This window comes from Bacillus rossius, chromosome 16, assembly GCF_032445375.1.
Source record: "Bacillus rossius redtenbacheri isolate Brsri chromosome 16, Brsri_v3, whole genome shotgun sequence".
In the NCBI taxonomy this organism is placed as follows: Eukaryota; Metazoa; Arthropoda; class Insecta; order Phasmatodea; family Bacillidae; genus Bacillus; species Bacillus rossius.
In genome coordinates this window covers 28499927-28521513 of record NC_086343.1, presented here as the reverse complement: position 1 = coordinate 28521513, position 21587 = coordinate 28499927, and the positions used below count along the sequence as shown (strand labels likewise).

Here is a 21587-nt window from a genome sequence, read left to right as displayed (position 1 = left end):
CCAAATGTTACTCTTATTTTTTTTTTGTGGAGCGAGTTTGTGCAATGTCAGGACACCTGACTCTCTTTTTCTTGAGAACGCAGGTTCGAATCCTCATCCTGCCATCCATGTACTGGTCTTCCACTGCCACTTCTGAGATGACTTCTCACTGTAGACCATGGCTGATTTCTTCCCAGAATCCTTTAAATCTGTCGTCGAGTGTTACCATCTCTAATGACTCTGGTGTCAAAGAAAAGTAAAGAACAATTAAATAACGAAAATGATAATATTTCTGAAAATGTAATTTAATCTTTTTTCTTTCTTTCTTTCTTTCAGAAACAACGCGCAAGTACCCAACTCTTCCCACTCTGGAAAGGGTGTGTCTGGCGGACTACAAAGTTCCAGGAACTGACATCACAATAGAGAAGGGAACCAGGATTTTGATCCCTGTAAAGGCTATACATTACGATCCTGAAATATATCCAGACCCACAAAGGTTTGATCCTGAAAGATTCAGTGCCGAAAACAAAAGTAAGCGTTCGAATTTCGCCCACCTGCCATTCGGCGAAGGTCCACGAATATGCATAGGTAAGTTTTTTTTTCGCATTATTTAATATTTCAGGATGTAACATTCCAGGCTCTTGAAAGTTTATGTATTGTTCGCAAATTTTACCTAAAATTTATGACTAAATTTTATAATTTTCTAATATCTTGTAAATATGTTATCTGAATATAAAATAAGAGTTTGTCTTTCGCATAGTGAGGGATGTGAAGGTCAAGATCCGTAAAATATGATACCGTGGATAGTTTGTGGGAGGTCCATTTGCATCTCAAAGCGATTTTTCAATATTTGTTTTAGTTTTAAATTTAATAATTTAGAGAAATTCGTCCCTCAATATTGATTTCTACCCCTCAAATTTCCGTGCACGTCTGTGAGTAGAGAAACAACAGAAAGACGTTTTGCTGATTCATCGTTGCTACGTTTGTTAGAATTGTAAAAATTATACATGCAGCATATTTCATTTTAACTGTGAATTCCTTTCCCTACGGTGCTCGTGTGTGGACGTTAGTAAGTGATTAATTCAGTATCATAATCGAAACTGCAATCACCGTTCAATTGTGTAAATTATATTAATGCGTTCTTTCTGCATTGAACAAATGTAAAAATTTCCAAATGTGTTATACAAATTGTCAAATACTCTTTAAAAATTCTCACATTGTTGAATCCAAGATAGAAAATTATATTTTTTAAAATTATTCCCGTTATCCGTAATGTAAACTGTGTGTTGTTATTTTTAAAACTTCAGTTTTATTTATTTATAAGGAACGGACCCATGAAGCGTGAGTTATGTACCCACTGTCGCGACCTTGACATACTTCCACGGTCAAGGCCGACGAAAATTCCCCACACGCAAGCTACCAAGAGGGTGAATCACGCAGCTGCCCGAAACAAGCTGTCTACACTCGCTTCCTCGAAACCTGAGTCATCACACCCTTGAGCATGCACATGTGAGATTACAGAAATTAATCCAACACGTTATCATCATCAAATCCTATAGAAAGGCATCTAATGAGTAGTGATAATAAAAAGGAGAGACAAACCAGTTAAAATTTAAGATAACTTTCTGCAGTTTATTAAATTCAATTACAATCGTGTTATCGACCATGGCTGTTGCGAGATACTATAGCATTCCTTCATCATGCACATGTTAAACCTTTTCTAAAGTCCGTATGATTCACAACAATCATTAATATATATATATATATATATATATATATATATATATATATATATATTTCTTGAGTGCGTGTGTATGTCACTGAACTCCTCCTAGACGGCTGGACCGATTTTGATGAAATTTTTTGTGTGAGTTCACGGGGATTCGAGGATGGTTTAGATTCACAAATGGATATTTTATCTCGATTCTGAGTTAAGAAAAAACTTAAAAAAAACACGCTTTAAATGCAAAAAAAAAAAACTAAGCATTGTTGATAATTAGCCTCCATGGCAACGGGCTTTTGCATTGTTGTTGCCTTCTGCGTAAACATGGGAAAGGTTTTTGGTAACGGCAGTGGCGTGCCCAAGAGGAGGGGTATGTATAATGAGAAGATACAAAATTTCCAGCGTAGAAATACTTACCGCCATATCCATATCTCACAAAAAGTACATTTGGGCAGGACAATGTCTGTCGGGTCCGCTAGAAAGATATATAGAGATATATATGTAGAAAGATATATAGAGAGATAGAGATATAAATAGAAAGATAGAGAGAGATATAGAGAATTAGAGAGATGAAAAGAGATGCTTAGTATACGTTTAAAAAATTACATTATTAATAAATTAAAAAATTGATTGAGGCATTGCAACGCATGCCGGGCATTATCTAGTATATATATATATATATATATATATATATATATATATATATATATATAATATACCTACAAATAATGACAAACATTTTGTAACTAAATTACCTCCCTCAAAATCGCACAATAAAGTTAAGAAAATCTCACGTTTATACAAATACGATATGTAAAAAAAAATCTTATTTCATTTACTAGGCTAAATAATTAAAAAAATAGTAATCTAACACATTATCTAAAAGACTACCATTTTAATGGAGCGCTCCTACATCAAAGTTCATAAGGCCTCTTCTGTTCATCATGAATTTCAAGTTCAATTACAAGTACGCTTGCCCAACTATCTTTTTCACGCACCTTTCTAGACTTTAATTACTCATAATTCGTAATAGTTACATTAATTCGTATACTTGAAATTTACCGTTTGTGCACACAGTATTTTCATAAACCCCGAAAAACACTACCTGGCCATTTAACTGTTTCCATTTTGTCTCAGTTTGTAAAGACGGAAAAAAACATAATTTATTATAATCGCCAATTTTTTTTCCCCTTTAGCATGACAATTTATTCATAACTGTTAGTTAGCAACATAAAAGTCCGTAGCGAAATTCGCGAACCAATCTACAAATATTAACTCTTGTAGCTGACCTATTCGAAGCAACAGCATGCTTCGTCACACTAAAATCCGTCCTTCCGAACTTGCGTGTTTTCAGTTCACCAACGACTTAAATCTATATATACATCGTCAACCTCACTCTACTGCAGGACGCATGCGTCCAGAGGCTCCAGAGTTCCTCGCCGTCGTCAGCGGGAAGCCTACAACTCACATAGTTTCGGTTCCCTACCACGTTCGTGCAACTTCGGATTTCTTTCAAAAATTGAAATTAAAATAATCGAAGGGTTAGGTTAGGTTAGGTCAGTCACAACATGCTTTGTTTTCATTGGAAACTTCTGATTTAGCGGCTGAAGTGGCGTTAATACCAAAACGCAAAACTTCGGAAATCTTCGGAAATTCTTGCAGCGAACCGAAACTATGTGAGTTGTAGGCTTCCCGTTCCACGCCGTCGTCCGCCGCAGGCAGCTCGGATCTCGCCATAGAATAAAGAGTATTTATAGAACGGAAACTCCCATACTAAGCTGCCGGGCACTGTTTTTAGCGCCCCTGGCGGCTGGGTGACAAACTAACTATAAGAGCGCGGGCCTTTTGAATAACTTAATTTGAATAGTAAGTGTTTATAATTGATATTTTGAATTAACGCAACCTTATTATTTCCATTTCTGGCAATTAGAAAAAGAAATATCAAGCTTGCGACATGTTTGATACCAGTAACCATTTTTTTTATCCATTTCAAAAATTATATATTAATTTTAAACTGCACTATTCACCAAATTTTTAACTTCTTAGAGATACATTTTTTAAACATACACGTCCAGAGCCGCACTCTCTTCCGCTGCTCGTTTGTTCCTCGTCCGTCTTCGGGCGCACTCGGCTCGTTCCGAAAACAACCGAAGCGGGAATAGCACGTGTCTCTCGGGCAAGCGTAAATTACAACAATGAAAATACCAGGAAAAAAAAAATAGAAATTGCAAAGAAGAATGGTTAACCAGATAACAAAATCAACAGAAATAAAAAATTAACGTTACTAACATTATTAAAGAGTAATTAAAAACAGCTACTAAAACGTATTTAAATTCAGATTGCCAACCTAGGAAAAAGTTGTCAGGCAACGAAGAGAGGGCAGAGCTGGACTTAGCAGCGTGGCATTGGCGAACCCAGGGCGGCAGTCACTCACTGACTGATCACAGTACATTAACAAAAGACTTTAACAGTTGATGCAGGTACATAGGATCACAGCAAAAGTAGGCTACTATGGATATTTCACCTCATTCGTGCTTTAAGACCAGTGGGGCGTGTTCTGTCTGTAGCATTCCGTGGCGAAGCACGGGTTCATTAGCTATTAACATAGAATGCAACAAATGCCCAGTTAATGCTTTCGGACCAAGCATTTAGAAAAAAACTTCAAATCATTTAATAATTTAAGTATTGGCTTACCTAAGATGGTATTTACACGTACGACTTATGAGTACCGAGAATTAGCCCGGAGTCCGGGCAGCATGGAAGCACAGTTAAACTACGAGTTTCTTTTAATGCGTAAATTTACCATTATTTCAGAACGGGTCGAAAATAATGAGTCTTTTGCTTATGGACTTCTTAAAAAATAAAAAATAAAAAATTGGTTGTCTGTAAAGTCGGTTTACGGACGATAGTTTAACGTGACGTCATAACAAAACATTGATGAAATGATTGCATACCTACTTTTATGAATAAAATTGAATCATTTTTATTTTAATAATAAAAGAATAAATACTTGAAATTATACTAGTAATCAGATTTTTAAAATGCAAGAATAATTAACCTTTATTTCCCGAAATTGTTGTTGTAATAAGCAATGAAAACCACATTAACTTTTCACTTCACTTTTTAAACAGTCGACGAAACAGTTCACGTCTAGATGACTTGTAATTAATTTTAAAACTGGTGTTTAGCTATAAAGTTTAAATATAATTTATTATGAACAAGTTTTCATATAAATAAACTGTAATCAAATATCTATCATCAATTATATGAATCACCATAATTTTTTAGTCAATTGTAACATAACCTATTATTACTGCACTCGCCAACAGATGCTACTTTTTTTTATAATAAAAGAATACATACTTGAAATTATACTAGTAATCAGATTTTTAAAATGCAAGAATATTTAACCTTTATTGCCGAAATTGTTGTTGTAATAAGCAATCAAAACCACAGATTAAAATTCGTCGAGGATATTTTACATTTTGATGTCTTCCAGTGCTCAAAATGATATGCAATTGTGGCCCCGGGCACGAAATTTTATTTATAATTCATTAATAATAACGTCCATTGCGATAAACAAGGGAAAATATGTATTAACGAGTGCCTGGTTCCCGCGGCAGCTGATAGAGAGCACGATTCGTTCGGTTCGCGTCCGTCACCGTAGACAGCAGCACTGTAGGGGAATTATATTATTTCGTTTTTATAACACGATTTTATAACAAATACGCATCCCAAATACACCAAACTTATTTATAATGTGTTACAATATTTTTTAAAACACTGTGCAAAAGATACCGGGTGTAATTTGAATTATTATGTGTAACTGTAAAACACCATTGTTCGTTAAAAACGTATTTGAAAATTCAACATTACTTTTAAATAACAGTACCGATTGTGCTGAAAATCGGTGGACGATCGTTAAATTATATAACATTAATAATTCAAACGACGAAAAAATGTTTGAAAAGTCAAATCGATTGTTGTTACAATCAAGTGGAAGAGAGATATGGCGCATGCGTACAATGAGCGTAACGGGACACATCCGTAGTGGGACAATGTGCGTTACGGGACACTTTTTCGTGCGTGCAGCTGGCGTTCATCGATGGCGTTCATCGATTTATTAGACGTTGTCACGTCAAAAACTTTATTATCTATACAATAAACGAATACAACTTTTACGGTAATGGACATTATAACAATAACAATCTTTTGATTTGTTTTTTTTTTTTACTGTGAGTTTAAAATTTTTTGTACATTAAATAATAATAAGAGGATCCGCGAAAATAATTGTTTGCCCCGGTCCTTAAGTTTCTCTCGATGGCTCAGCTAAGACATGAAGTCATGTTAGTTAATATCCATTTTAGTAGAATTCTGTTAAGGAATATTGACACATTGACACACGTGTCAATTCTCGGTTTTTCGGCCACTGAGTGGGAGGACATCTTGTTTTAGGACATTAGTCACACAGTATACTGACGATGAAGTGATGCATGAAAACGAACCCTTGTAAGGACCCTTTTGCCGTTTTTGTTTATATATAAAGCAACAATTTTGCAGTAGAAATATATTATCGGAGTTAATGATTTGATCATTCACAGTAGGCCTAATTTTATGAAGTAAACATTTACGGTACATTGTTACTCTTAAGTCAATTAAAGCCGTTCAATCTAAATAAACAGCCATTTTGCTCATAATGGATATATGCTGGAGCATTTTGATTAATAGTAAATGATAGCAGCCTAAGGAAAGCTTGAAAATATCGTGGGCTTAGTGGAAAAAGTTGGTAAGTCCACTTTTTTTTTGTGAAAATGAGTTAACTTCACAGATATCACAGATATCTTCGGCAAGAAAATGTTTGGAAGTCCAAATAATGAATGATTTTGGACGTTTTCTTCTAGCTTTATTTCGGCAAGTCCATTATAACGCTATTCTAGGCAAGTAAAACTTGTTAAGTGAACTAACAGTCTTTTTCCAGAAATTGGACTTACCGACTTTTTCCACTAAGTCCGCGATATGTTATTTGTGCGTTGTCATGCCAACAATAGGACAGAGGTTTGAAAACAGGAATTCACAGCAACAGTTCAATTACCGAACGGGAGACAGCAGGGTACGCCACCTCTTATACGACAGCGTTTCCGAGTCCAAAATTGCAATGAACCAGTCTTGATGTGGGAATGAACACCCCTGTGTTATCGGCGGGAAGCCTAAAATGCACATAAAGTTCTGCCATTCCCGATTACACCCGAACAATTCACCTTCGGCCAAACTCGGGTTTATTAATTTTATTTCTCTGTTAAGAGAGTTCGCTTCGAGCCTTGGCCGAGGACGGACGCGTCAAGCGGAGCTGCGAGATTCCAGGAACAGCCTGTTTACTCGCGCACAGGCCAGGTGGTATTCCCAGGTTTTTTCTAAGAAGTGTAAGCGTGCAAAACAACCCGGGTTGTAGCTAACCCTACAGCCTAGCCACAACCCGGCTTAACCCGGGTGCGTGGTCAGTGGGTGTTAGTGCGTTGTAGGGTGTAACTAGCGACATGACTGACCAGTTAAGTGACGAGCAGGTGATGCAGGAGTGTATCGATGTGCCCCTGCCGAGCGACGACGAACAAGAAATGTCTAGCGACGACGGCTTTACAACAGTCGTCTCAAAAAAACAAAAAACGGGAGGAAAGGACGAAAGACTGCGCCCCCCACTGACGAACCCCGCGATCGCCAGGCAGCAGGCCGAGCGACTTCGCAAGCAGCCCGTCAGAAGGGCAAACAACTCGGCCAATCAAACGGCCGCCAACACGCCCGCAGGTTCGAGCCCTGCCCCGCCAAACCCTGCCCCTCAGGCAAAGAAAATGCAGGTGAAACCCCTGTATGTATTTGTTGATTCTGGCCACAGCTACCCGGCCATTAAAACAGTGCTGGATGCAGCACTGCAGGAGCGCTGGTCGTGCGTCAGTCGCGGCCATGACCAGCTCATGATTCACACTGCCACCGTGGAGGAGTACCATAGGGCAGTGCGTGCACTGGAGCAGGCCGGAGTGCAACACTCTGTGCTGCTGCAACGGGACGAGATCCCGAACAAGTTTGTGTTTTGTCGAGTGCATAGCAGCACCGACAAACAATTCATTCAGGCCGAGTTCGCCGCAATGGGTCTTCCAGTGCAGAACTTCTGGTTTCTGTACAACAGGCAGACAAGGCAGCCTATAAATAAGTTAGTCGTAGAGCTCCCGAAGGCCGTAAATCCAGAAAGGATTTACGGCCTGAAGTCATTCGGAGGCCTCAGCATTCGTGTTGAGGACTATCGACACCCCAAAGGCCCCCTCCAATGTGGCAACTGTCAGAGGTTTGGCCACCCCGCAAAAGGCTGCAGAGCCTCCCCTGTGTGCCGATGGTGCAGCCAAGGGCACAAAACCGAGGTTTGCCCCCAGGGAGGTGACAGGACGAAGGCAAAGTGCGCGCGATGTGAAGGCCCGCATTGCGCCAATTACAGAGGCTGCATGGCCTACAAGAGGGAGAACTGGCGTCACCTCCCGCAACAGGAGCGGAAAGACAGAGAGCTGCAATCCAAACGCGCATTGCGCGAAAACAAGCGAGCAACAGCCGCGGCTCAAGTCCGCCCGCCCCCACAACAAGCCGGCCCCTCAGGCTACTGCCCCCAGCCCCCAAGGCAGCCGTGGCGAGCCCCGAGCTACCCCGCCCCCCCGCAATGGCAGAGCCCTAACCAATATTCAGTGCTGAGCGATAGGCATGAACTGGAGTATCCTGTCTTGGCAAACCCACCCAGACCTAGAGGCCAGCCCCTGCCCCAGAGGCCCCCGAAGAAACACCATTCGGGGCACAAAAACGGTAAAGGCCGGGCGCAAGGTCAAGTGATGGATCAGCCAGGTACTAAGGCGCCACCCAACTCCACCACTCCCCCCAGTGATTCCAAGAAAGTCGCGCCTGGGCAACAACAAGCCAGCCCATTGCAGACTGACTCACCAACAGTAATGCCAACTGCTTCACCGCAGCTAAATCCCGCGGAGAAGCCAGCGATGGACGCGAGCGACTTTCTGAAGCTCGTAGGCCAATCGGATGCCATTACACAGGACCCTAACCTGGCACACGTCCTGGAACCAATGTGCATTTTAATGGCTATTTGGTGTAATCCGTCCAAGTCAATAGAGGACAAAATAAAAGCCACCACGGGCTTCGTGACAGCATTAGCGGCCAGCTTTAATGCTGCACACCCTTAATTTAGGTTCTGCCATTAATACTACCCCTGTAGACAGTAGATTAAGTACCATCCTTTACTGGAATGCGCGAGGAATTAGTAATAAAATAATCGAATTTACCGATCATTTAATTAAACATAATATTAGAATCGCGGCGATAAACGAAACACACTTAATTCCAACAGATCGTCTAACTATCTTAAATTACACTATTTATAGGCGCGACCGCGATACCAGAAGTGGAGGGGTTGCCCTACTAATCCACAGAAGTATACAACATAGTGAATTTCATTTACCTGAATTTAATAAATTAGAAGCTGTGGCAATTACTTTTAAAGTCAATAAACAACAAATTGTGCTTATTTCGATGTATGCACCACCGGGCAGGTCACTAACTGAAAACGAGCTGGACATCTTATATGGCTCAGCTCCCACATTCCTAGCAGTCGGCGATATTAATGCCAAACATAAAGACTGGAACTGTCGGAGCAATACAGCCAATGGCCTACTGCTGCAAAGACACGAGTCTAACAAAAATTATCAAGTACATGCTCCCTCAGAGCCCACTCACGATAGCGGAGTACTAAGGCACAACCCCGATATTTTAGATATTGCATTAAATAAGAGAGTTCAAACGGGATTCGAACTCAGAGTCTTTCACGAAATGTCGTCTGACCACTTTCCAGTACATCTACTATTCGATGACGTGGACACTGACATCAGTCCTCCGAGAAAAATTAAAGACTACAAGAAAGCTGACTGGAGAGGCTTTCAGACGTATTTAGTCGATAATTTGCCTGCAGCCGATGCTGCCAACTTCAAAACAAAAGATAACATCGAATCAGCAGTCACTGAACTTACAGTTAAAATTCAAACTGCAATTAACTCGTGCATCCCAGAAAAGGTGGTTAGATTTAAGCAAGATGAACTGCCGGTGTATATTAGGGATTTAATTTCTCAGAAAAATAGATTAAGGCGCGAATATACTCGACGTAGGCAGCGCGACATTAAAGCGAGAATTAATGAATTACAGAAAATAATTTCCGATGAAATAACTCTATGGAGGAGCAGCCAATGGGAGACGAAAGTCTCTCAGCTACAGGTGCAAGATGGTAGCACCTGGAGTATGACAAAGCGATTCCTTCATAAGATAGATAAAATACCTCCGCTACAAACACGCACTGGGTTCGCTTTTACACCGACAGACAAAGCACAAGCCTTCGCGAATACCCTTGAATTAGCCTTTCAACATAATATCGAACCCTGTGACCCGCAATTTAATGCCAGAATATACAGAGACCTTACAATCAAACTTAATCAGCCTTTAACCTCAAAACCTTACTTAACTCAATCTCAGGAAGTTAAACAGGCTATCAGGCGTATGAAACCATGTAAGGCACCGGGAAACGATGGCATTCAGGCAGTAGTCCTTAAGAAACTGCCCGATGAAATTTTGGAATACCTAGCTCAATTAATAAATGGAATACTTAAACTACAGTATTTTCCATCGCAGTGGAAAGAAGCGAATGTGATAGTTTTTCATAAATCCGGAAAAGATAAGACACTGCCCCAAAATTATAGGCCCATTAGTCTGCTGAGTACATTGTCAAAAGTAGCTGAATGCATAATTCTACAGCGACTAAATACTCACATTAAAGAAAATGACGTACTGCCGGACGAACAATTTGGTTTTCGCAGCGCGCATTCAACAACGCATCAACTGGTCCGAATGACAGAACAAATAATAACTGCGTTCAATCAGAATAGCTATAATCTCGCAGCGTTTTTGGACATAGAAAAAGCCTTTGATAGAGTACTTCATGAAGGCTTAATTTATAAATTATATAAAACTGGCTTCCCCGATTGTTATATTAAATTACTGGCCTCGTATTTAGAAAATAGATCGTTTAGAGTCACGACAGAAGGAGCACAGTACGATTTAAAAATAATTAAAGCAGGAGTCCCACAAGGCAGCATCTTGGGGCCGGTTTTATTCAATATTTATATCCACGATATGCCTAAGCCCGCACACCGATCAGTTCAGTTTGGCTGCTACGCGGACGATACGGTATTGTTTAGCAGATCTAGTATTCTAGAACTCGCAGCAGACAGATTACAAACCGCGTTAAATTCAATAGAACAGTGGTGCACAAAATGGCGAATTAAGGTAAACCCTACTAAATCAGAAGCTATAGTTTTTACGCGTAAACATCTCCCGCCACTTGAAGATAGACCACGACTAACACTTTTCAATGAGCAAATTCCTCACAAAAAAGTGGTTAAATATTTAGGCGTACACATGGATAGGAAACTACTATGGCGCGATCACATAGAGGCGAAAAGAAAAACAGCTTTCACTAGGCTCATGACCCTCTACCCCGTCATGAGCAGACGTTTAGGTAGCTCTGTTAAAAACGGAATAATAATTTATAACGCACTAATAAAACCAATAATCACGTATGCAGCGCCGGTGTGGGCAACAGCAGCGGAATCTCACTTAATCAAGCTACAGAGAATTCAGAATAAGAGTATTCGTATTGCGACAGATGCGCCTGTGTATTGCCCCGTAAGGGCTATGCACAGAGAGCTCAAACTCGAACTTTTAAAACATTATTATTTCCGAACTGCGCAAAAATTCTATGATAAATGTGCCATAAGCAGAAACCCATATATTTCATCACTGGGCGAACAAGATCCAGAGTTGCATGGAAAATATAAAATGCCAAATTCAATCTTGGCTCACAGACCTCCGTAGTGTGCTGTGGCTGGCTGAGCGATCGGCCAATCAGTCTCCCGCGAGTTGAAACTTAAATTATAGACATTAACGAATAATTTGCTTATTCAAAATGGTCCGAAGCACGCAGGTGTAGGTTCGGCTCCCGGGAGTTCACTGCCTGTTGTGTTAGGGCTGACTCCCTATGTACGATGGGCATGGCCCGCCTGGCAGGCTTCACCTCCAGTGCCGGTTGTGTTTCTGAAAGACATGGGATTTTGAATTACAAGCTTGCAACCATGCCAGAATGCGAATAGGTCTTGACTTAATTCACCTGTAACTTTATACACCGACAGTTCCTCTATATATAACTAGTAGTATAGTAGTAGATATTAGAGATTTGTAAATTAGTAATAAGCCCTAGATACTAAGTAATAGTCATCAAAAATATATATTTCTAAAATAATAATAAAAAATCTAAAAAAAAAAAATAAAAAAAAAATATATTTTTTTAGTTCTTATTTTAGTTTTATCTTAAGCACTGCACGTCCATCCCTGAGTTGGGTGTTTGCATATTTCGTAACGAAATACCTAGTTTGTAAGTCATTTATCTTTTTTCTGTTTTAGTTTCTTAGTTTTTTAGGTGCTGACTGGCGGCGGAGTGAGTGGTCAGTGCAACCACTCACCACCAGGGGCGCTTGCGTCCCTGGTCACTAAATCCAGTCCTGGATAAAAAGCAAAGCGGACTACGAGTCCAAGTTCCCAACCCCCGCATGGTAGACTCTTTTCTACTCTGTCCAACACTTCATCCAGACCATCCTCTGTCTCCTGTAAACTCCTACACGTAATGCATGCCAATTTGCATCCCGCATGAATGTGCCCAGGGTTTTCCCTGTGTCTATGCAGGTTTTACCTGGGCCCAACCTATCTCTAGTTATAGTCTAGATTTAAGAGTGAGGGGAGTTAGTCATGGCGCCAATCGCTGCCATGGCTGGCCAATCCCCTCCTAGCACATGATGCATGCGACCCTCTCCTTGCATGGCTAATCCCAGCATGACTAGGCGTATAGGCTTCGGCCTGAGACGCACCTAGGTCCCTCCCTAACCCGGACCCCTCCAAAATACACTTAGTTTTAGTTAGGTTAGGAAAAAAAAAAATCTCTGTTAATTTTAATGCAGCTATACTAACCTACCTAACCGTCCATAGTGCTTTAAAGTGTTTTAATGTAGCTAAACTAACCGACCACTTTTAATATTTGAATTCATTTTTCCTGCGCAAAAATAAAACAAATCCCGAAGTTGGCCGAAGGTGAATTGTTCGGGTGTAATTGGGAATGGCAGAACTTTATGTGCATCTTAGGTCTCCCGTTATATAACGGCGCCTGATCGCTCTGTGGTGTGTGCGTGGCCTCCAGGTATGCGGTTCGGCCAGATGCAGGTGAAGACAGCGCTGGTGCACGTCATCAGCTCGTACCACGTGACGCCATGTGCAGACACCCCCAAGCCCCCGCTGCGTCTGAAGCCGAGAAGCACTGTGCTGACTCCCAAGCAAGACATCGTCCTCGCTTTCACGAAACTCAAACCAGCACAGGGAGAGTAACTGAACATTCCATTACTTTTCTCTTTACATGCTTATTTTTATTAAATAATGTACAGTATGAAATGCAGACTGTAAAATGCAACGTACGTGGCAGATGAGAGTTTTTATTTCACTTGGTAAATAAAGTATAAAATTATTCGTTTGTATTTATTCTTAAATATACCTTGTAAATATACTTAAGAACTATTATATTTATTTTTCTTTTTATTTTACTCGTTGTACCCAAAATAACTTGTTCTTAATTCATACTTACTGAACAGTACACTTAATGACCCTCTATATTTTTCAAAGATATCTTGCAAAATTTTTTCAACATTGATTATAGTGGTGCGGGACATGTTCTTCCGAATTCACAAACAGCTTGCAGGGCCTAATTAAAGAGATCAAACCTTCTTCATTACAGATTTGGGGAAGAAATGGTAAAATAATGTTAAAATATGCGAATGAAATACATAATATTATATTCAATTTATTTAAATCTCATGAAAATTTTATTTATTTGGCCGATTTGAACACAAACTTTGCATAAGTTAACTGATATCTGAGACCAGTAAATTATAATTTCCTCCCCCCCCAAAAAAAAAAAGCCAGAGAGGAAATAATTTAAATGAAGAGGTGAGAGACATTCAGAAACTTATATTTATCATAAATGTGATACATGTTTGTTTATAAGTCCTCCATTACCTTAATTCAAAACTTATAAATGCAAGATTGTTTATAATAAAATAACAGTATTAAAGAGTGATTACACCTATAGATTTACACAAACTGATGTATTCGTAAAGATATTGCAGCATTTAATTTGTGAAATGGCCCAGTTGTATTTTGGGTATTGACGAGTCCCAGTCAACGTTGTGAGATATTATTATAATACACACATTATTTGACATTTCCTTCGGTAAAAATCTGTCCAAGCCTGCATCTTCTTCGCTGTCATTGCTGAATTTCTCTGCGTTATCTAAAACTAACAGAGTAGTTTCTAGTAACAATTTTCTGTAAACATCATTCACGATATCCACGATGTTACGCTCAGCTGGATCTTCAAACACTTGCTCCTCTTTAAGTACTCCGAGTTCTGCTGCTAATCTGAAGAAAGACCTCTGCATGGAGTCGAAATTTCCTGCATTTATCCACACAGTGTTGTAATGATGCGCGCTGTACCTTGAAGCGTACATTCGCACCAGCTCGCTCTTTCCCACGCTACCTGGCCCACATACAACTGCCATTTTGTGAGCGTTCTGGCCGCACAAGAATTCATGCAGCTTTCTCAGAGGCTCTTCTCTGTCCTTGAAAAACACAACTGGTTCACTCAAATCAAACATAACTGCTTCTCTCCTTTTGCCGAATTCAATTTCGTCAGCACCTTGATCCAAACCGCTAATTTTTCGTACCTCATTCTTGTTAATATCTCCCACCAATTTTTTCATGTAATTTTCCAGCAGTTTCTCTGGAATCTCACACACCATGTTAACCTGAATGCTGGTGAATATTTCTGTTATTCTTTCTTCTGTCATATGCTCATCTTCTGGACAAATAACACGCGATAAATAGTTGAGCGCCGAGCTGAAATTATCTGGTTTTAACTCATATCTGTATTCGTCACGTGGTTTCTCTTCTTCATGCCAACTGTTGCCCAGGACTTCGGATATGCCTCCGTGGCTGTCCATCTCCCAGTTGAAAAGCACGCGATGTCCGAATTTGCACGTTTCGCACTTTCCGTCTTTCTTCCGGTAGTAACGTTCAGCGACGCCGTCACTGTCGAGGACCACAAGTCCAGTCTTGGTGTAGATGTCCTCGGTTGTCACCTTCGTCCCGCGGTAGCGTATGGCGAGGCCGCGCCTCCAGGAGTACGAGTGCCTCTTCTTGGATCTCCCCTCGACGACTCCCCGGGTGATGAGGTCCGGGGCGATCTCTCCGGCACGCTCGCCGGCGCAGAAGTTGATGGCCCTGTGCGCCGCGTCCTCGCCCAGCTTCTTGACGGCCAGTTGCCATCCTGCGGCGCTCGTGACCCCCATGACCTGCATCTCGAAGCTCCTGAACACATGGAGCCCGCACTCGGCCAGAACCCGCCTCACGCTGGCGTGGTCGTCCTTCTCCTGGGTGCGGTACACCAGCTGCGACAGGCGGTAGAGCTTCCTCCTGTGGATCGCCTCGTCCGCCATGTGCCCGAGTGTGGCCCCGGCGAACTCCCCCAGTTCGGGCGCCCCCAGGAGCTTCCCCAGGAGCGCTCCGGTCCCGCCGCCCACCCACTCGCCCACGCCGTGGGACCTCCCACCTCCCTCCTCGCCCTCGAGCACCAGGTACTTCGCTTCCAAGTACGTCTCGATCTCCTTCACGAACGTGTTCACGAACTTCTTGAGTCTCTCGTGCCAGTGCGGTTCCTCTGCCCGGGAGGACCCCACGTGTCGCATCTGCCGTAAACTGGAGGGTACGGCTGAAAGACACTCGAAGACGTCTTGCCGACTCCACTGCAGCTCAGCAGGTCGGGACGAGTGGCTTTGCGAACCATCAGCCATGCTGCGAGATGACCAAAATTCTCATACACCATTACCTGTAAAAATAAGTTAACACGTTAATTTTATGAATCCAGAAGTCATTCATAACATAGATGCGTGGTGAGGCTTGGCAGAAGAGGCTTTGTTCCTTAATGGTCTGGGACATTTTTATATAATGAAAAGCGGTTTAGAGATAACCTCAATGATAATAACGAATAGTCAGAAACGTTGATGCACAATAAAGGAAAAAGAAATACTAAAATCGATTTTTTACAAGGCAGAAATGTAGCTGTTGTGCTGCAAAGAAATGTATCCGAATTGATGTTTTTTTTCTTCATTCTAGCATTAAGTTATGAAGACCGTTAACATTTCACATTATAATGTCTTTAGTTCTGCCCTTAATTTTAAGGTAAACAGCCAGAATAAATTTTCCTGCAGCCTGGTATTTTAACAGGATCTTGGATACTCAGCATATACTGAATAAAAGATCCGCTTAGCGGACATCGGTATGTTATGCATAGCATTGGGAAGGGTTAAACATGCGACGGAGGTATTAAATGAATTCCACAAAACCATTCTTATCCATTGCTGCCCATGCTAGTTCAGCTAAGATCATAAATAATATTCAAGGAAAACTGATATTTAATTTCAACTTGTTTATAATTTGCAGCGATGGCTAGAAAATATAATCTCTTTCTGTATAGAAAATAAAAACGGACAAAATTGTGTATTAATAGTCTTTATACGTATCAGTAAGTTCTTCTGGTAAATTATCCTGGTTGACACGTTATTGTTTAAAAAGTGTGTTCCTTTTCCTTCCTACACTTAACCATACATGAATTCATTCCTTATTCCATTGAATGAGATGAGTGAAGAATTGCGCTTTGAAGGAAATAGGTTCGGATCCCAGTTATATTAGCCTGATTTCGGTCTAATGTGGTTTCCTGAAGAATCTCCAGGAATATGCTTTCTATTGGTCACGACCGATACCTTCTCCAGTGATAATGATTTGCTGGATTGTTCCAGTCAACGAGACGTAAAGCTCGATTCAAAAGAAAGCGAGTGTTCCCTATGCTCACAGATACTAGCACAGACTTTATAACATAATACCTGTAAATCCTATATAATAATATTTGATCTCGGAGCCAGAATAACGGAAAAAAAAACTTACGTAAAAAGAATATAGGATAAAAACACAACCCACGTTCATTTAAATAAGTTAAAAAAAATTAAAAAAATTCAGTATTACTTCTTTTTTTTTTTTTACCAAAATAATGCCAAAAAAAATAATAAATCCTTCACTATCAGCGTGAAACCGAGCCTTAAGGCCATGCATCACGATTTTTGCGAACTGACAAGTTATTTGATCAGAAACTGAGCCAGCATGATTTAAGTTATGGAGATATCGACTGATATCTTAAAGAGGAACGTTAAAACTATTTTTTAGGAATATTTTTAAACGCAATAACGTTTTTTTCAGAATTTAATAAAAAAAAATTGAAATCAGACTTTTTTTAAAAAGCTTTAGCACCATTAGAAATAATACTTCTCTACATGCAGTAAAAATAAACCCAGGGAGTGGGGAGAATGTTGCGAAAGAAACAAAATGAAAAATAAAACACACATATTTACAAATAAATCAAGGACGAGCTACAACATACGTTTACTTATTCGTTATTGCTGTTACAAATTCCATTTTTTTTATTGTGATAATGCATAGGGTATATTGTAAAGGTTTCTTATGCTATTAACCAGAGTCGGAAGAAAACCTCACCACTATTCAGAAATGTGCTTAGTGTAACACGACGACTCACCGCCTGCCATACGTCTGTCTCATACGACGGCAACAAAAGCACAGCCTATGACGGTTCGCTCGCAGCTGTCCGTACTGTGTACCTCCCAGGCGGTAGAGCTGATAAGACTGCTGGTGCGAATGTTATCGCACGTGTGGGAGGCGGGTCAGTGACAGCATAGAGTAAATAAAGTAGTGACAGCACAATGCGCCTGTGGACTGCGAGCCAACAACCGAGCGTGTTAGCTCGTCAGCGTGTTACCGTGTACAAAAACATTCAGCCGCCGCGCCGCCGATTCATCACACTGCCATCCGGGGCAGTAAGCGTGGGCGAGGCCAGAAACAGAAGTTTCTATTAACTCGCCAAGTGCATGGTAATTCAGGTGCACCCCACACTGGCGAAGAATCGTTTGAATCGACGGCGGGGGTGCGTGTCTTGTTGGTAGGGTTACCAACTATTTCACCCTGACCATAAGGGTCACTGAACCCCACCTAATAGAGCGGGGGGTACTCCCCCGGAAAAATTTGAATTTCTAGATGCAAATTGGTGCTATTTTAGCAATTTTTGTATCTGAAAATAAATTATGCACCTGGTTGAAATATTAAATTTTTTTGTATTGGCCTAATAATTTTTTGAGTGATGAATTTAATACATAAAGATATTTTTAGTTAAAGTATAATAATTCCAGACAACTCATATGTGATTGAACATTGGTAAACTAACTTCAACTCTCTCCAATGCAAAATGTGATCAGGAAAAAAGTGGTGGAAGGGGAGGTTGCTAAAGCCACTTAGCCCTTTCCCCGCCCCCCTTAGATTAGAACCACCACTAGGGACACCATAACAAGCAACTTAAAAAATATATATTTTAATAAATGTATGCCTAACATATATTTTCTCATTTTTCATTTCACCAAACAAACCCAACTATAAATTAAATGTCATCTCGGGTATATAGTACACAATAGCAATGTTTCACAAAAAAACTTAACACCATGCCGTATCAGTTTTGTATTAAAATCAAAACTGTTATAACTTAAACCATGCTTCGTATTGTGATAACATAGAGCTAGTTCAGATGCTACAACAAAATTTTGATCGCTAGTGCCTTGTTTGGTCATACGAAAAAATGGACTGTATTACACCGATGACCAACATCACATGTACGGCAAAACAGATTGGTACCGAGTGTACCCGAAACGACGTCTTACCGGCCAGACTCCATGATGACGACTGGTTACATCCGCCTGCCGCCAGGGACACCAACTGTAGAAACTTGGTAGCCGGATGTGTTGCCAACTCACACAGTGAATGCAGTGAGGGCGGGAGATTTAAAACACAGGAAATGTCCTCGTCTACGCACTAGTGTGAATCAATAGCTAGGAAGTCCTAAGTATAGTTTTCTTGCAGAGCACCATACCGCACTGAACCATAAAAGTCACACACTGAATTTCATTAATTACATATATACACGATCAAACATTTCCGCCCACCTTGAAATAATCCATTTCAACACATGTATGGGAGTGGACACAATTTTACCAATGCACGCTTGATTGGCCCGCTAGACGTGCGCACAGTAGCGACTCTCACCACTCCGTCCCTTCCAGGGTGCAGTTCCGTGACACGCCCCAGACGCCACTGAAGGGGTGGGAGTCTTTCTTCTTTAAGCAGTACGAGCTGGTCGAGAGCAGGACCATTTCCCGGCTCATGCCACTTCTGACGTTGCTGCAGGGTATGGAGGTAGTCACGATGCCAACGATGCCACAAGTCCTGCTGGAGACGCTCGACTAGTTGCCATCTCTGTAGACGATTAAGTGGAACATCTCTCAGATCAGGTTCAGGTAAGGCAACTAAAGGCTCCAAAGTAAGAAAATGGCCAGGGGTTAGCGCATTAAGGTCGTTAGGATCGCTACTCACAGGGCACAATGGTCTCGAATTGAGGGTGGCTTCGATCTGTACTAAGACAGTGTACATCTCTTCAAAAGTCAGTACCTGTTCCCCAATCACTCGTCGTAAATGTGTCTTGAAGGATTTAACTCCAGCCTCCCAAAGACCTCCAAAGTGAGGAGCCGCAGGGGGATTGAAGTGCCATCGAACACCGAACTGGGACATAGAGTTTTCAACGGTTTGTTGGTGTGCAGCAGAAGACAACAGTTCGGCCAATTCTTTCAGATGATTATTAGCACCGACAAAATTGGTACCACAGTCAGAGTAAATGTCTGAGGATCTACCTCGCCTGGCTATGAACCTGCGATATGCTGCCAGGAAGACATCAGTGGAAAGATCTGAGGCCAACTCTATATGCACCGCCTTTGTTGCACAACATACGAATATACAAAGAAAAGCCTTAACCACAGGTGCCTGCCGGACTTTAGCCGCTTTGATCAAAACGGGACCAGCATAATCCACCCCGGTATGAGCGAATGGCTTGACTTGTTGTACCCTCATAGCAGGAAGATTACCCATAGGGGGTTGCCAAGTTGCCGGTCTCTGTCTGAATCAACGGAAACAGTGGCGCAGGCGACGAGTGATGGCATCCTTGTCTCCGAGAATACAAAATTGTTCCCTGAGGATGCCTCTAAGCGTCTGCACACCAGGATGGTTATTCTTTTCGTGGTAGTGGGTAATAAGGAGGTCAGTCAATGCACTAGACTTGGGCAACAACACAGGATGCTTTTGCTCAAAGGGAAGCTTTGACTCAGACAGCCGGCCGCCCACCCTTATCAGCCCATGCTCATCAAGGAAGGGGGCCAACTTTCGAAGCTGAGGACTAGGGCGACGCTGTTTCTTGAGAGCCATGATATCATTACTAAAGAAACTTGCCTGAACAAACAATAACCAAAATTCCAATGCCTTGTTCATGTCCTTTGGGGTAAACTCATCAACGATCCGGCTCTGTCTGGAGGTGCGACAGTTGAATACGAAACGAAAGATGAATGAAGTGATTCTCAACAGCTTGATCAACCGACTGACACGGAGCAGCAAATAAGAAATTGACAGACCTGAAGCAACAGTAGTGAAGGTCACAGACTTCTGTTCCAGCAGGACTGGATCCACTTCAGTAGCACCTGGAGAGCTTGAAGGCCAGTGGTGAACAGACTCTTTCAGCCACACCGGGCCTGTCCACCACAAGTGATGTTCCAGAAGCTGCGCTGGTAGTAGACCTCGTGAAGCACAGTCTGCTGGATTTTCCGCTGACGGTACATGCCTCCACCAGGCAGCATCAGTGAGGTTCTGAAGTTCGCTCACTCGATTCGCTACAAAAGTTTTCAAATTGTGAGGAGATGACCTTACCCATGCCAACACTACCTGCGAATCAGTCCAGGCTGTCACCGAGGACACAGTGGTGTTTTCTGTATAACTCTGAGTGATATGGCTGAGTAACCGGGCAAGGAGTAGGGCACCACACAGTTCCAATCTTGGGAGTGACTGAACCTTTAGAGGTGCTACCTTTGACTTCGCCATCAACAGATGGATCTTAACTTCATCAGGGCCAAGAACACGCAGGTAGACGACTGCTGCATAGCCAAGCTCAGAGCTGTCTGAAAAACCATGCAACTCGTAACGACAACAGTTTGACCCTCTTATACATCTGGGAATCATTATGGATGACAACAGGGGTAGATCCTTGTGAAATAGGTTCCAGCGATGTGCCAGATCTTCAGGAAGATCACTATCCCAGTCAACAGTTTTCAACCACAGGACTTGCAGCAGATTCTTAGCTACCATTAACAGCGGACTAAGCCAGCCAAGAGGATCAAAGATTTTTGCAACTGTAGACAATATGGTGCGTTTGGTGGCACGAATGGAGCTACTCTTAATCTTGTACACAAACATGTCAGAGACTGGGTTCCACTGAAGCCATAACACCTTTACAGCCAACTGACTATCAGGGTCAAGACAAAACAACTGTGGCACTTCCAAATCTTCAGCTGGCAACCAGTCAAGTAAAGCTGGGTGATTACTCAAAAACTTTCGCAGTCTGAACCCACCTCGTTCAAGGCATGAAATCAATTCGCGCTGGATTTCCAATGCAGAGCTGACAGACTGTGAGCCTGTCACGATGTCATCAACATAG

At 41.6% G+C, this 21587-nt stretch overlaps 2 protein-coding genes across 3 annotated transcripts in view; one reads left to right on the top strand and one right to left on the bottom strand.

Moving 5' to 3' along the window:
* The window catches only part of LOC134539885 (cytochrome P450 6k1-like), a 42315-nt gene extending 28958 nt beyond the window's left edge, over positions 1–13357 (top strand). Inside the window, exons 5-6 of the mRNA XM_063382234.1 lie at positions 316–567; positions 13035–13357. Of these exons, the coding sequence (XP_063238304.1) occupies positions 316–567; positions 13035–13219 (437 nt within the window). The 3' untranslated portion in view covers positions 13220–13357. The remainder of the gene's footprint in view (positions 1–315; positions 568–13034) is intronic.
* A 566-nt stretch (positions 13358–13923) lies between these two features.
* Positions 13924–17604, bottom strand: LOC134540168 (uncharacterized). 2 transcript variants are annotated; one of them, XM_063382717.1, is made up of 2 exons: positions 17489–17604; positions 13924–15770 (listed from the first exon to the last, which is right to left on the bottom strand). In XM_063382717.1, exon 2 carries the CDS (start codon positions 15733–15735, stop codon positions 14017–14019), a length of 1719 nt encoding a protein of 572 aa, XP_063238787.1. In that variant the 5' UTR covers positions 15736–15770; positions 17489–17604; the 3' UTR covers positions 13924–14016. The 2 variants fall into 2 exon arrangements, 1 of the variants encoding a protein (XP_063238787.1); XR_010076419.1 differs by having other exon boundaries at positions 15704–15770; positions 17529–17598.
* Positions 17605–21587: the final 3983 nt, after the last annotated feature.